The following is a 15988-nucleotide window of genomic DNA, read 5'->3' as shown; positions in this document are numbered from 1 at the left end:
TGCTACGAGAAGGGAAGATGGTATCCAGCCTAGTGGATTGCTCCATATTAATATGGGAGAGCTTAGTCAAAACCAAACCGCAGCTACTGAGGGCCAAACCCTTTCAGGTCAGTTTGTCTGTGGGGACTCAGACATATCCCTTGACTCATGTCTTCATGTGATGCAGCAGTCAGGCCAACTCTGATAGGGTATGTGCTTTTTACCCTGCCTAGTAGGACAGAGAAGGTCCTTGAGGTCTTCAGAATAGCTAGGCACAAGGAGGAAGCATAGGCTGAATGTTTATTTTTCATTTACCTATAAAATTGAACCCTCCGGAAAGGTTTTGATTTGGAGACTATCTCAGGATCTGTGCTCTGAGAACAGGGGATGGGGCTGAGTCTGTTCACACTCATCTCTCTTCCTTTAAAATAAAATCCTATGGGATATTTGGAATGTCTTCATCTTCCTGTCCGTTAATTTCTCTGTTAAGTAAGTGGGCATGCATAAATCGAAGGGAGTTTTCTAAATTATTACCGGAGACACCAAGTAGGGTACAGATGTTGCGATACATAATCAAAATAAATATGCCACAGAGCTATTTGATTTCTTTAAGTACTGCCTGGTGGTCATGGTGGTGGATCAAAAGGAGACTACAAACTTTGGGTCATTCCAGGAAATACTGTCCAACATTTTTCTTCTTATTACATTCTATGGTTACTGAACAAAACTGTCCCATGTTCTGGCAGATAAAGCAGCTTCTCAAATAAAACTTCTTAATGCAACTCTTAGCATAATAAAAGCCAGTGTTTTCTTTCAAACACTTGCATTTGACTGATGCCAATGTATTGGGCTGCCCTATGGAGTCAGCTCTGTGTGTTTACAAATAAAATGTTGAAGTTTGCTGGTTTTTAAACGTATTTTATAATATTAGTGGAGAAACTACTGGTTATTTCAGCAGTGAGGGTGTTGTTTAGTTACACTGTGTGTTTTTTCGCATAAAGCAGTGGTTCCCAAACTTGTTCCGCTGCTTGTGCAGGGAAAGGCCCTGGCGGGCCAGGCCGGTTTGTTTACCTGCCACTTCCCTTGGCCCACGCCGCTTCCAGCAGCTCCCATTGGCCTGGAGTAGCGAACCGCGGCCACTGGGAGCCGCAATGGGCCAAACCTGCGGACGTGGCAGTTAAACAAACCGGCCCAGGCTGCCAGGGGCTTTCCCTGCACAAGCGGCAAAACAAGTTTGGGAACCACTGGCATAAAGCATAGAATCCTAAACATTCATAGACTTTTTAAAAATATTACCTTACTTCTTGGTACTTCACTAGAAACCTTTCTCTCTGCATCCTTTTGTTGTTCTTTCCCTTTAAAATTTCTCATGTCCTTCAGGAAAAGAGGTTTTTTTTATTCAGGAACTCCTTGTTATTCTGTGGACTTCAGGCTGCAGGTGAGGATATATTCTGCAGGGAAAGAGGAGTTTTAAAGTGCAGAACTCCCTTTTAGAGCCATATTTTGTATAAGCAGAGACTGATCCTGGACCATGTAAGATGCAGATGGCCTATGGCACCTGTGTGGAGCTCTGCTGAAGTCATACTCCAAATGGGTGCAAGAGTCTGTCAACAAGCTACACATGGCAGGATACAGGGATCAGATGCATGTAAATATTTCTTGCCCTCTTTCAAGGAAATCATTTGATCCCTATGATGCCTCAAGGAGGGCCAGAGCAGAGAATGTGTTCCTTTAATTATTTTTCTATAAATTGTTAGTAGTATCCTTCCATTTGACCTGTCACTTCAGGAAAGCAATGTTCACTTAGGGATCTCCTAAATCAAAATGATCCAGTAATTATTGTCCATTTGACTAATAATGAATTGAGTCCAGTATTAACTAAAGTCACTGACAGTGCCTTAAAAATAACTCTTGAATTTACAGCTTTTGTATACATCAGTTTCCGTCTATTTTCTTCTCTCCAGAATCAAGTAGTTTAGAAACAGAGGTGGAGCTCACATCCATTTCTGGAGCCAGTGAATACATTCTTTGTAAATGGAAGAAAATTATGAAAAGCTTATCAACTCTACCTTGGACACAGTTCTATTTTAACTGCTGCATAGCTGCCCTCACTATCAGCTAGAGCTGATCAAATATTATTCAATAGATAGTGTGTCAACTAAATTTTGCCACTGTTTATTAAAACAAAAAAGTATGCTGGAATTTCCAAAAGGACCTATGGTAGTTAGGCGTCCAATCCCCAGTTAAGGTCAATGGGATTTGAGTACCAAATGTCCGGAGGCCCCTTTGAAAGTTCCAGCTACCCTTTGGGAACAGCTGCAAAATCTGACAATTTTTTTACATTCAACCAGCTTTACTGATTACATGAATGACTCCAAAATTTGAGTTCTTGACCCCATTTCTCCTCATTTTACTGTTGTGGGGCTCTCAGCATCTTACACCCCGCTGATTTGCCTAACCTTCTAACTGTTCAAAAGCATTTAAGTAATGCTTGTTTTGTCACTTAATTTTATAGCTTAAATACTGTACTCTAAAATGGTTTTGAAAACACGTCAAAGCACATACCTTTCTTTCAGCTCACATATGTCTTCGTATCCTCAAGTGTTTGAGCTTGCCAGTGGAATTTGTGTTTTACTCATTGTCGACTATTTTTGTTTTCTTATATATTTTTTTATTTGTAATATACTTAGTTGAAGGAAATCAAAATGTAGTAATTCATATGCTATCAAATAATAAGAGAAAGAACGTTAATTTCATTCTGAGCCTATGTCTGTTAATTTACATAGTGCCCCAGGTCAAGAATAAGCATAGCACAGGGGTTTTCAAACTGTGGGGCGCATCTCCCTAAGGAGGCATGGAGGAATGTTCAGGGGGGTGAGCAGCAATGCTAGGTGACTCATGCCAGCTACACGTGTCAGGGCCCGGGCCATCCCTCTCGGGGGTGGGACGGGAGCGCCACCTCCACCATCTGATTCACCTCGGTGGCAATAGAAAATGGGTAGGCAAAATTGACCGTTAAACTGAGGTCAGACCATATATATAGCAGCTGGTTAAAATCATGTCATTTGGATGTCAGAGAGACAAGGTGGGTGAGGTATATCTTTCATTGGATCAACTTCTGTTGGTGAGAGAGACAAGCTTTCAAGCTACACAGAGCTCTTCTTCAGGTCATCCAACCCATCTTGTTTCGCTTATATCCTAGGATTGACATGGTTACAGTAACACTGCATACTTGTATTTCAGTCATTTCCAAGGATGCTCCGTTGTAGTTAACTGAAAATTACATTAGTAGATCATAGATGAATACCATTCAACATAATTGTCTATAATAACTGAAATATTTTTTCCTCCTTTATATTTGTGACTAAGCTGCCATTAAAAGTCTGCATAAAAACATATTTGATCATGTTTTACGGTAAAAAAAAGACATTTGCCCATTTCAATTTGTTTCGCACATGACACATCTTAGGAATTGAAATTTCTTCAGAAATCTAAAAGAAAGTACAGATGTGTAGTTTTGTAATGGAAGTCTAAATGCTTTATTTATGTATTTATTAACATACATACATAGCTTGTTTCTGAGCATGGGACGTGTTGATGGAGTTGGAAGTTCTCAGTTTGGTCTATATGATTGGAAAATGGATTTTGAAAATTTGACCATCTGAGTAGCTATTAGTAATCATACTGTCGTCTTTGAGTTTTTAAATAAATAGCATCATTTCAGTGAGGATGTAATTACATTTTGGTTTAAGAGTTGTTGATATCTAAATTCTTATATGTGTGACAAAGGAAGATATTTTAAATATGAATTTCTAATTAACTATTTGCTGCTACTTATAGTACAAGATAAAGAACCCTAGCCTGTTCTGTAGGTATCAGTGATATATGTTGGTTCCAGTTATGATAAATGTAGGATGAAGTTTAGTTTAATTATTGATAAAAGAATACATCATTTTTACTTCTTACCAAGTTTGTTCGGACAATTAATGTTTTTCAGCAACCATGATACACTACTATTAATTTTATTACGAAAAGGGATTAAAAGACTTAACATCCATGCAAAATTCCTAGATCATGGCTTCCTTTGTAATTTACTTACCTGTTCCAGTGTTAATTGTGTCACAATGTGTGCTGATGGAAACACCCAGTGACTACCATTCTACTATTTCAAAGTATTTCCACCAAAAACATCATTGCCCAGGGAATCACCCAAGAAAAACTCTTCACAACCTAATGAATTTTCTGACACAAATATTCAACTTTAATACAGAAATAATATTTAGTATAAAATAAATTATGAAGGGTGAAACATGTAGCCTTTATAGGAAGGAGTGATTGCAGTCGATCTCCCAAAATGTCAGCCATCTTTGAGCCAATCATTTCCTGACCCAGAGATCATGGAAGTGGCCAGCAGCCCATCTGAAACCATCCACCCACCCAGAGCAAAGCAGTAAGCCTGGACCATAAGCATACGCTTCTAACCTCATAAAGAAGGTTACAACAACCACTGGGCAACCCGCAGCAGTCTCTACCAATGGATATCACTAATACAGGACATTGATTGACCCTATGCACCCTTAGTATATGTTTGGTGTTAAGGACCCCTTTCCCCAAAGCTTTCAGCCAAATTCTGGTCTGATTTCTCTCCCACCCCATTTTAAAGAACACCACCAGATAGATATCAGTTGCATAGTTGACTTCCCAGCAAACAAATTGTTCTCAGTTATCCCTTAAGCCTGAATTGGACTTCCACAGTAAACATATCCTAATGGATGCCTGACAAATACACACTGTCAGAGCTGAGTAACCCTGGGCAATCATCTAAAACCTCCAAGATGTCATCCCATAACTAGCGGAATGCTTTTTCATGTCTCTATTTACATTTGTTCTGGCCTTGTCTAATGTGACCCAAGGAGGCTCTCCTCCATACCCACCATTTCAGCATGCTAGACCATACTACTCTGGCTAAGGAGAATAAGTTCTTACACTGGTACAATCACACTTGACTCTAGCTACCAGCCCAGACCCCGGGTTCCCCCTTCTCTACTTAAATCATTCCTGACGTATAGGACAAGGATCACATTAGGTGCTAATAAGCATCTCTAAAAAAACAAAGCATGAGGTGATCCCATCTCCATGTTCCTGTGTGTGTCCTGTCCGGTATGAACCTTCTCAATCCTGAAACCCATTTGCATTCCCATTGAGTGGCTGGCAGCTTGGGAGAATGAAAGCCATACAACAAACTGGGAATTAAAAGAAATAAAATGTCAGAGATCTCAACAGTCAAATTTATTAGTTCCTAATGTGTCTCTTAAAATGACCTGGCCACCAATGACTGTGACGTCTATATTCTGAAAATCTGAACAGGCAATAGCCATGGCTGCTCCTATAGGAAAAGGATTGTGCTCAAAACAGGCTGGGTGTGGAAACTAAAAGGTGCCAAGTTTCTCCAAAATATGGCCCTGAACTGAAATTTAGTTCAAGAGGATGTGTCCCAATGTAGTAACAGCAACATGGGGATTGGATGGAGGTTTTGTATATAGTCCACACAACTGCAACTGGCCATGCAGCTTCCCTAGGTGTTTTCTCAGGATGATCAGCTCCCCTGCTCCCTCCTTTTGGAAAAATATGTGCACAACTCAATCTACCTGAGCCCCACTGTCAAATCATCAGTCCTTATTGTACCTGGATGCTTGGTGCCCCTGATAGCTGGGATAACCTCACCTAATTTAAATGCACTCTCACCCCTTTCCCCCTCCCACCCCCCCCCAAAAAAAACCTGCAGGGAAAATGCTGCTTTAATTAGTAACTTGCACTTCCCTTCATATGATGATGTTCAAGTCCCTCAAGCTCTGCAGGGTGACAGAGCGGTGCCAGTCCACCCTGTGGAATCCCAGCCAAATACGTCCCTCCATCATTTGTCTTGTAACAAAGATGCATATGGGAAATCTGCCACCTGTCAAAAGAAAAAATAGCAAGTAGGTGCAAAGACACAATTTCCTAAGCAATCCCACTCTCCTTTGGTCAATGATGATAAATTGTTCCACATGTTTCTCCTGAATGGGCCAAAGTTCAGGAGGCCTGGTCTCTCCCTAATTGAAGAAACATGTTAAAACCTGAGATACAGAACCAGCCAGTGCTTGATGCCACCAGCTGGTCCAACAAACTTAAACCGGTTGAGTACTAAGGCACCAAAGGTGCTCCTGGAATGCTGACTGGCTGTCATTCCGCTGCCTCTGTCCTAGCTGATGAGAATTCTGAGTCTGAACCTGAGACAAATTGTCTGAACCCATGATCTCACCCTGAGTCAATCATGGCAGAGCTGCCAATGGGAAAGAGGTAGCTCTAGCTCCGCCTGTTTACCTGGTGCACATACTGCTCCCACAGCCCTCATTTCAGCCCCCTGGTATCTCTCTTCAGAGACACCAGCAAAGATACTCTGGCCAGGTAACCCCATGACTAGCAAATTGATGTGGTGTGGGCTGGGGGAGGGAGGGGGCTGGATTGAAATTTTAAAGTTGCAAAAGCCATTTAGATGAAATGCATGATCTCATTTAAAAAAGAAGAAAACTTAGTTAGATGCCGCTATAATTATGATTTCATAATGGGCTGAAGTAGCTTAGAGGTAATACCTTTTTCTTTTCAAATATAGCTTGCTGAGGATCAGGGATTGGTTTTGATGACCACTGTTGCCATGCCAGTATTTAGTAAGCAAAATGAGACTGTAAGTACTCAAACTGTTTCTACAATGTGATACTTTGGTGTCTGCAGTGAAATTTAATAACTTGCAGAACTTTATTATTATTATTTGTTTTGCCATTTGCATCTATTGTTAGAATAAAATTAAACGTGATAAATATATTTATGCACAAATAATTATAGTGTAGAAACTATAGTTCTCAAAATAGTTAATGGTATTATTTATAAGAGAAAACACCTAGATGATGAACTTGATGCAGTGGTATTAGACCCATGTGTCTTCTTACTTCTACATTAGCTTTGTTACAACAAATAATCTATATATATTTTCTCCTCCAGACTACCTTCTTATCTCAGATAGGTCCAGCACATTAGTAATATTCATATAGGTGGTTTGAATAGCTGTATTTTACAGACCTGTTATTTTAACATCCTGCTATATTATTAAAGAGAATTACATTTACTTCTCCCATAATGTTTAATTTTTCTCTCTTGGGTATCAGATGACAGTGCAAATTGGAAAAGAAGAAAAGTCACATGTTTTATCTGTAACATTTCATCTTAAAACTGCTTCACAAGTAGAAGAGTTTAGTTGAGGAGACCTTCCTTATCTGCTGAAAGTTTGCATACTTCTTTGATTTCATTTTCAGGCCAAGGAAAGGAGGCCAACTGCTGATGGAGTGTGTGTTGTGTGTGGCCAGCCACATTAGCTGCAACCTCCCCTTATCTTTTTAAGTAGTTGGCAGATTATGTTACGATCTGTACTCTCAGTACAATTTTTACAATATGAACATAATTATTGATGGCATGCGTTGTTTCAACAATGATTGTTTATTCTTCTGAATGGTCTGCATTTTCTTTTCAAACAGAGATCCAAAGGGATTCTTCTGGGAGTAGTTGGTACAGATGTTCCAGTTAAAGAACTTCTAAAGGCCATTCCAAAATATAAGGTAATTTACATATGATTATGTATTCAAAATATTTAGAGTATAGGGCTGAATTAACAATAATATTTTAGATTTATTTATTGTAAGATATATAGCACCCAATTTATATATCCAAATTAGTGACAGAATCAGAAATGGAACCCCAGGGGACAAATGCTGTACACACTTCTGCTTGTGTTAATCCTTAGTAACGCCACTGACTGACTGGTGTTTCCATAGAAGTCCTCATTCTCTTGCACTAATGACTAGATTGAACAGCCCCACCGATCAAATCAAATTTCTATTAGTCAGTGTGGGGGCACAGCATTCTAGATTTTGTACACTTTTATAGTCCCCTCTGTCAATTAATGTTCATAAATAAGTGAACTTTAATAAAATAATTTTGAGAATTCCATGCTACAGAATATCACATACATATACTAACCAGAAAATGATTTTGGTGGCCTGAATATCCTTGTGTGCAAGCCAGACAAAGATGTACTCAGTCCATCCTTAACTTTCCTTTCAGAATTCCTGCCTGCCTAGAACTTCTTGACCTGAAAGCTCCTATGTCCTTGAATTAAAGCAAATGCCATCTTTCATAGACTTGTTTCACTCTGTCCAACCCAGTTTACTATCGTCTTTTGTGCTGTTCAGGATACATTAAATATTCCCTTATATTTAGGTTTCCAAATTTATAGATGACACTTATAAAACTCTTAAAAAGAGCTATAAATAAAATAGATCAAGCAAAATAAACTTGGCAATCATGAATCATTTGTAGCTTGGTAAAAATAGGTTAGTGATGAATGTAAAGATAATACTACTTTTCATTTATGTTTGATCCAGTGTATTATTATTTCACTAGTCCTCCATCTCTGAAGTGCTAGATTATAATCCTGTTTCAGTAACAAGTGAACATTAATATGATGGTTTCAACATAATCACTAATGGAAGTTTCTTTGCAACACAAATAGGCAAATACTGTGATGCCATACGTCTCTATTTGAGATAGGCCCACTATTTGAATAGCAGGTAACAATTAAATTGTACTGAGTTTATTCAGCACCTACTTTCTTATCTGATTTTCAATCATACTATCTGGGTCTTAGTTACTTGATCACCTAAATCATCTAGTTTTCTAGTGGAGAAGCGGGCATTATTGAGATTAGGAGACCATTCTAGGAAGTCACAAAACCAGCGAACCTCAGCTTCCAAGTTCTACTGTTAATTTCATTATAACTGAATACAATACCAATTACTGAATTATCATGAATGATTTGCTAATGATACAGCAGACAGTATGTGGGAGCTCAAGAAATAATGAGGCCTGGTCTACACTTGAGAGATGTAACTTTACCGATCTAACCCCCAGTGTAGACAATGCTAGGTCAGTGTAAGAAATTCTAGCTACCACCTCTCGGGGAGGTGGATTACCTACGCTGATGGGAGAAGCCCTCCTACCAGCGTGGGTAGTGTCTACACTAAAGTGCTACAGTAACACAGCTGCAGTGGTGTAGCTATGCCACTGTAGTGTTTTAAGTGTAAACATACCTGGAGACAATATTGGTCAGTATGATAGGTGGTGTTCTCTCCGCATTACAGCAACCTAACTGTTGTCAAGTTTTTTGTAGACATCACAAGAAAGAAGAGTTTGAAGGAGAGTTTTGAAGGAGGGTAACAAGGTAGCTTTGCAGAAGTTTATGGGGAGCTTGTCCCAAGCATGAGGAGCAGCGGGGGGGAAGCACAAAAGTGCTTGTTTAAAAGGAACAAAAAGGAGCAATGGAGGGTGACATCATGATCAGAACTGATCAGAAGCAGGAGATGACATCTCAATAGTGAATGAGAGCTGATGGGTTGGGTGTGGATAGGTCCTGAAGGACCTTTAAAAAGAAGACAAGTAGCTTGTGTCTGATGCAATAGGGAAGGGGAAGCTAGTTGAAGAATACAAAGAGAGAGATCACTCACAGGGTCAAAATAATGAGCTAGGAAAATTATCTTCGCAGCAGCATTCTGAATTGATATGAGTGGGGCAAGATTATATTTGCCAAGGCTCAGGAGAAGGATGTTGCAGTAATTGAGACACAAGATGATGACAGCCTGGATGAGAGTTTTAGCTATATGGCTGAATGCAAAAGACCATATCTTAAAGATGTTACACAGAAAGAATCTGAAAGAGTTTGACATAGCCTGGATATGAGGACCTAGAGAAGTCTGAGTTGATGATGATGCCGAGGTTACAGGCCTAAGTGACAGGCAGGATGGTGGTGTTGTCCAGAGTGATCGAGAAAGGAGGCATGGGACTGTTTCTTGGTTTTGGTTTTTGTTGTTGTTTGTTTTGGGGGCGCTGAGGACGGAGAGATTAAAAGCTCTGTTTTATCTATGTTGACCATATTATATATTGAAGGCTCAGTCTGATTCTATGAAATAATATATGTCTCTCTTTCTGAGAAATAGATTTTGATTTCAAGGAGGTATTTTACACTACACTGTGTAACACAAGAGAAGATAATTGTAACAGGCACTTTATCATCATGCAGTTTAGTTATGGTGGCAAAAAAATTTGAATTATAACGTCCATTTTTCACACACTATAAGCATTTGTCCATTGTATAATATGAAATATCGTTATTTTGATAGAAGAACATGGGCAACATATGGGATCTGATCCTGTAGATGCAATATATGGAATGCTTTATTTATTCAGTGACATTCATATAGGGATGTGATACTGTTTCTTGGAGATGGAACTCTGCTACCTTGGAATTCTGTTAGCTTAGATGAGATGGGCCTTGGGCGGTGGAAGATGAACAGTAACAATGAGCTGTTACCAGCAGTCCTTACTCAGGCAAAACTTGCATTGATTTCAGTGGGAGTTTGTCCTGAATGAAGAAAGTGGGATGTGACTCATAAATATTTCATTCTTATGTGTCACTTTGCAGTGGTCACACAAAGTTTCTTCTCTTTTGAAATAATCTATCAGTTTTGAGAGAGAGTCCCAATATTTCTAATGGGGAATGCCGCTGGAAGGAGCAATGTCTCTGAAAACAGAAGAAACATTTTAAGTGCAAACATTGTACATCTTCAACCATGGCACAAACTATGACAAAGTGCCACACTTGAAGGCACAGAACATTTTAAATAGATATTGTTTCTAGGATATATACCACCTACATTTATTTCATTACCTGACTTTAATTGTTAAGATTTTTTTCTGAAATTATCGCCATATAGACAATTATACTTGAGATCTGATATTTAGCCAGATGCAAGTTCACATGTCATAGTATAATAGGTGAAATATGTCCAAAATTGTTTTCTTTTTGCTTTATGAAGAGATGCCAAGAGCCTACCACCTTCTATTACCCTTTACTAAAACTTATTGCAACTGCTAATTCATGAAGCAACCTTCTCTATGGCACATAGAGTTGAATATATATCTGATAATTCTGAGCAAAATACAACATAAATCTCAATCAGATAGGAGCTCTCTCTGATCTAGCTATAATACCACCCTGAGTTTTATCTTTCCAGTAAATTACAGAAATCTTCAGACTTGCCGTTATAGTCATCACTGTGAGAAATGGCTCTGACTTTTGACTGTTAACATTTCTATCCAGACCATTTTGTACTAGGACCCAATTCAACAGAGCATTTAAGTATGTGCTATAGTTCATCCCTGTTGAGTAAAGTTTTAATCATGTACCTGAATTTAAGCATATACTTCAGTGCATTGCTGAAGATGGATCATTTGCTGAATCAGGGCTTTAATAGGGGATAGCGATTTTTATAAAAAGTAGTCTCATAACAAGAAATTTAAGGTAACTGACAAACCAGGGTACTTCTAGTTTGGAAAGAATTGCAATGTACTTAAGTATTTGAACACAATCACATTCCTTTATTATGTAACACAAGGAATAATTTTACAGATAAATGTTACGTTACGGTGTCTCAAAACTGAAATAACTCAGTGGAAAAGATAGTGATTGATATCTAAATCTGTATACAAATCTTTACTGTGTTAAAATTGAGTTATGCACAGCACCTACAGAAAGATATGGTATCGGTGCCAAGTTTATGCTAAGGGATGTTTTAATGACCATATCAGTGATTTGAAAGTACATTTATTGTAGTCAATGGGAGCAGCCAACTGTGTAATAGGAATATTATCAAAAGATAGGACTGTTATTTAAATAAGCACAGTGCTATCTTTGATTACTTGTACTTGTGGGCCTAATGAAACATTTCATTGCTCTCAAATGAGTTCCCACCGTTCCATTCAATCCAGAAATATAAATTACATGAACTTCTGCATTAGAATTAATCCTTGTTCTGTGTATATCAAAGTAAACTTGAAATAATTTGGAAATGAAATAGCCTCAACACTATTGTATGTAAATATCGCTGATAATAGGCCACCTCTTGTTCAGCCGACTCATGGGAGCAGTCCCATTGATTTCAGTAGTTCCATTGATCTAATGCAGCCACTTGCACAAGTAGAGAAGCAGAACCTGGCCTCTCCTGTGGATTTGTGAGTTTACTAAATTCCAGTATCCCTTCATTTTAGCACATAGTGTATCACATCACACCTATTATGTTTTTCTTTTATGATTAATGTTTTAAAATGTTCACATCAAGTACGTAGGAATAAGTATCTGAAATAGCAAAATGTATTTGTGACATTTTAAAATTGTGCTATTTACCAAGTTCACTAAATGTCAAGAATTGGTGCTTTGCATTCATTTTAATGAAATATTGTGTTGAGATAAGGGTTATGAATGCCAGGTTTAAGCTGTAAATGACTAAATGTTTGGCTGCTTTTTTGTTTCAGAATTCACTGGAGACCAAGCGAATTAATGCTCCTTTCTCATTTATTCTTACAGTTAGGTATTCATGGATATGCTTTTGCAATTACAAACAATGGATACATTTTGACACATCCAGAACTCAGACCATTGGTAAGAAAGCTATTTATTGACTTATTTTATGCATTTTTGGTTATTATATTTACTTAATGTGTGAAGAATATAATATTGGTGATGAAGATCAAAATATAATACCTCATGCCTTTGAGAAATGCCACTTTTGAACATAGGGTTGAGTATAAATGCTCAGTATATTTTATAGCATAATAGAAACGAATGTTAACACAAATAATTCCATGGTACATAAATATACAAATCAGTCTGTAAAAGATACAGACCTCTATTCTACAGAATGGCAAACCCCAACGTTGCTATAATTATGTGCATTTTACACTGAAACGGAATGCTCTAATACTATGTAATAACCCCTATTTGTCATTTTAAAGTGGATTCCAATTTAAAATATGTACAGAATTTTCCAAAATCGCACATTTTATGGTAAAAGAGGGACACAAGGGATTTTTAGTAAAATAATAGCAACAAAGTTCACCTTTATTTTCTTTGTCATCTTGTTTGCATTAATCAAAATAAGTAAAATAGAAGTGCCCATTATGCAAATGTTTATCGACATAATACCCTGAAGAATAGCTTCATTCTTGATTGCATCATTGTTTAGGAACAGTGTATGCAAGTGTTCCATCACCATCAACCCTTAGTAAAGCAGTGGTATTAATGAATTCACTCTAGTACACAGGTGGGTGCCATATGTATTTCTCAAGTAGGCACTTAGGGTAATATCTGATTTTAACAATATTTTAGTAGAAAACAGCAATATTAATTGGATGGCTAATTTCATATATAAATAAATTAGAATTATTTAAAAGTATGATTTATGAAGTCATTAGCACATCCTGCATTTTCAGTCAGCACAAATGTTTTGTCTGTTTAACATTTGGATTAGGAATTACACACTCAATTAACATTTGTATTTGAGTTGATTGTTTCCTTATTTATTATTTGACTGGAGATGAATGAAATGAAAAGATCAATGCTGGAACTTCCATGGGTGAATGGAATAGCTTTTTTCCACCAGCTTTTGGGTAGAAATGGAGAACTAAGCATGGAGCAAGATGGACATTATAGTATCTCTAAAGGCAACCTAACAGAAATTTGCTCATTATATTTTTTTTATATAGTAAGGAGGATTTCTCTTTCTGTTAAAAGTACCTTGTGTTTCTGCCTTGTGGAATTTGCCACAGGCATGCAGGAAGGAGGACTGTAGCAGCTGGGTAGAATTTGGCAAATTATAGACCAAGAAACAATAAGGTCCTCTGAGATGGTCCTTGCAAATTAACCCACCTTGTTTGTTACCATACAAACATGGAACCACTAGATCCCTACCTCCAGTTCCACATCCCAACTCCCAGACAGCCACAAAGTTAAATACAAGTACTCCAACGACCCTCATATCTTACCCTAAGAGATTGGTTACTGTACCACATTCCATGGGGCTACACCTCCATCATGGTGAGTTTATATCTTTTGCTAAACATTGGAATTAGAGTCTCTGCCTCTGAAACACTTCAAGACTGGGAAAAGAGAAGCCTCCACTCTCTTATGCCTCCATTCAGCCAGTTTATTCATAAACAAAATAGCGAGTTCTAAATCAACATCTCACCATTCCATCTATTGTTCAAATTTGCACTGTATCTGTGGCAAGATAGTGTGTGTGTACTATATATGTAAAAACAGGAATTGCTATAGTGGGTCAGTACCATGGTCCGTCCAGTCCAGTATCTTGTCTTCAACAATTTGCAGCAGTAGATGATCCAAAGGAAGGTGCAAGAAACCCCATAGTGGGCAGAAGTCTTGTAATCTGCCCTCCCTCGCCAGGAATGTCTTATCTTAATCCTCAGTAGATCTAGAGATTGTCTTAAATTGTGAAGCATAAGATTTTATACCTTTCCAAGATTTTGTTAATATTAACTATGATAACTCTGAATATTCTTCCTATCCATATAAATGTCTAATCCTTTTTTAATCTTATTAGCCTAAATGGCATCCTGTGGCAATGAATTCCACAGTTTAATTACACCTTGTGTGGGAAGAAGTATTTCCTTTTATCAGTTTTTAATTTGCCACCTTTTAAATTTAATTGAATACCCTTTTTCCTCATGTTATGAGACAGAGAAAACAGAGCTCCTGATCAGCCTTCTCTATACCATTCATTATTTTATATACTTTGATCATATCTTCTAATGTTCAACTCCTTGCTATATGAAACAATCCCAATCTTTTCACTCTCTCTTCATACGAGAGTTGTTCTATCCTCCTACTCATTCTTGTTGCCCTTCCCTGAACCTCCTTGGATTCTACAGTATCTTCTTTTGGAGATGCAGTGGCTAGTATTTCAGATTAGGCTGTCCCATTGATTTATACAATGGCATTATCATTTTTACAATATTATTCCTCATCCTTGTCGTAACCCATTTTTACATCTTGTTTGCTTTTTTGACTGCAATTGCACACTGAGCAGAATCTTTATTGAGCTGTTCACAGGGTTGACCAGGTCCCTTTTCTCAGCTGATACAGTTAATTGAGAACCTTGTAAGCAGAGACCTGAAAATCTACAGGTATCTGCTTTGTATCTGCGGATATCCACATCCGCAGATGCGGATTTCTGTAAACCATTTTTGCAGCTCATATCACAGATGCAGATACGACTTTTGTATCAGCTCAGGGCCCTGCAGCCCACACTCAGCGGAATGGAGCAGCGGTCAGCCAGCCTGCTGGGCATTCTGGGAGTTGTAGTCCCCCGCTTGCTCTGAGGAAGGAGGTAAACTATAACTCCCAAAAGGGAATGAGCCACGCACCATTTTGAAGGTGGGGTTGTTCTTTAAATGAGCAGGCGGCAATAACTGCGTGCATTAGAGCCTCTGTAACTACGTAGGGGTGTCCAAGCTCACCACAGGAAGAGCAGCACTGCATAGAAGGACCCAGAATTGTAGCCTCCCTGCCTGGAACAAGAAAGGACGTATGGCAGGGGCAGAGCGGGTGGCAGGGCAGGAGGTCTCTGGGGAGAACGGGGGCCAGAGGGCAGTTGGGGACTTGACACAGCCCTGCATCACTGCTGCACAGTTACCTGTGGAGCTATTTAGAGCACTGCAAATCTGCAGATATCCACATCCGTGGATGCGTCTACCCACAGACAATTTTTGCGAATCATGGACCGGATGCAGATGCACCTTTTTGTATCCACACAGGGCTCTGCTTCTAAGACATATATATAATTTCATTTTTCTCCTCCAGTGTGCATTATCTTGCACTTACCAACATTAAATGTCATCTGCCATCATGTTGCCCGTTTTCCTAGATTGGTTAGATCCTGAAGTACTTTAGTCTTCTATGCACTTGAATAACCCAGATAACTTTGTCTCATCTGCAGACATTGCTACCTCAGTGCTCACCCTATTTCCAGATTGCTAATAAATACATTAAACAGCATCAGACATATTATGG

The 15988-nt window shown here is 38.5% G+C and overlaps 1 protein-coding gene across 8 annotated transcripts in view; it reads left to right on the top strand.

Moving 5' to 3' along the window:
* CACNA2D3 (calcium voltage-gated channel auxiliary subunit alpha2delta 3) overlaps positions 1-15988 on the top strand; it is a 735544-nt gene that overhangs the window by 543583 nt on the left and 175973 nt on the right. For all 8 annotated transcript variants that reach the window (XR_012159822.1, XM_073351526.1, XM_073351529.1 and 5 more), the window contains 3 exons: positions 6632-6703; positions 7548-7628; positions 12488-12562. Coding sequence is in view for 7 of the 8 variants with exons in the window: in XM_073351526.1 (XP_073207627.1) it covers positions 6632-6703; positions 7548-7628; positions 12488-12562 (228 nt within the window). In the remaining variant the exon portion in view is untranslated. The remainder of the gene's footprint in view (positions 1-6631; positions 6704-7547; positions 7629-12487; positions 12563-15988) is intronic.

This window comes from Lepidochelys kempii, chromosome 7 (genome assembly GCF_965140265.1).
Source record: "Lepidochelys kempii isolate rLepKem1 chromosome 7, rLepKem1.hap2, whole genome shotgun sequence".
NCBI classification, from domain to species: domain Eukaryota; kingdom Metazoa; phylum Chordata; order Testudines; family Cheloniidae; genus Lepidochelys; species Lepidochelys kempii.
Note: the sequence above shows the minus strand (reverse complement) of the source record. Positions and strands in the feature narration are given on the sequence as shown.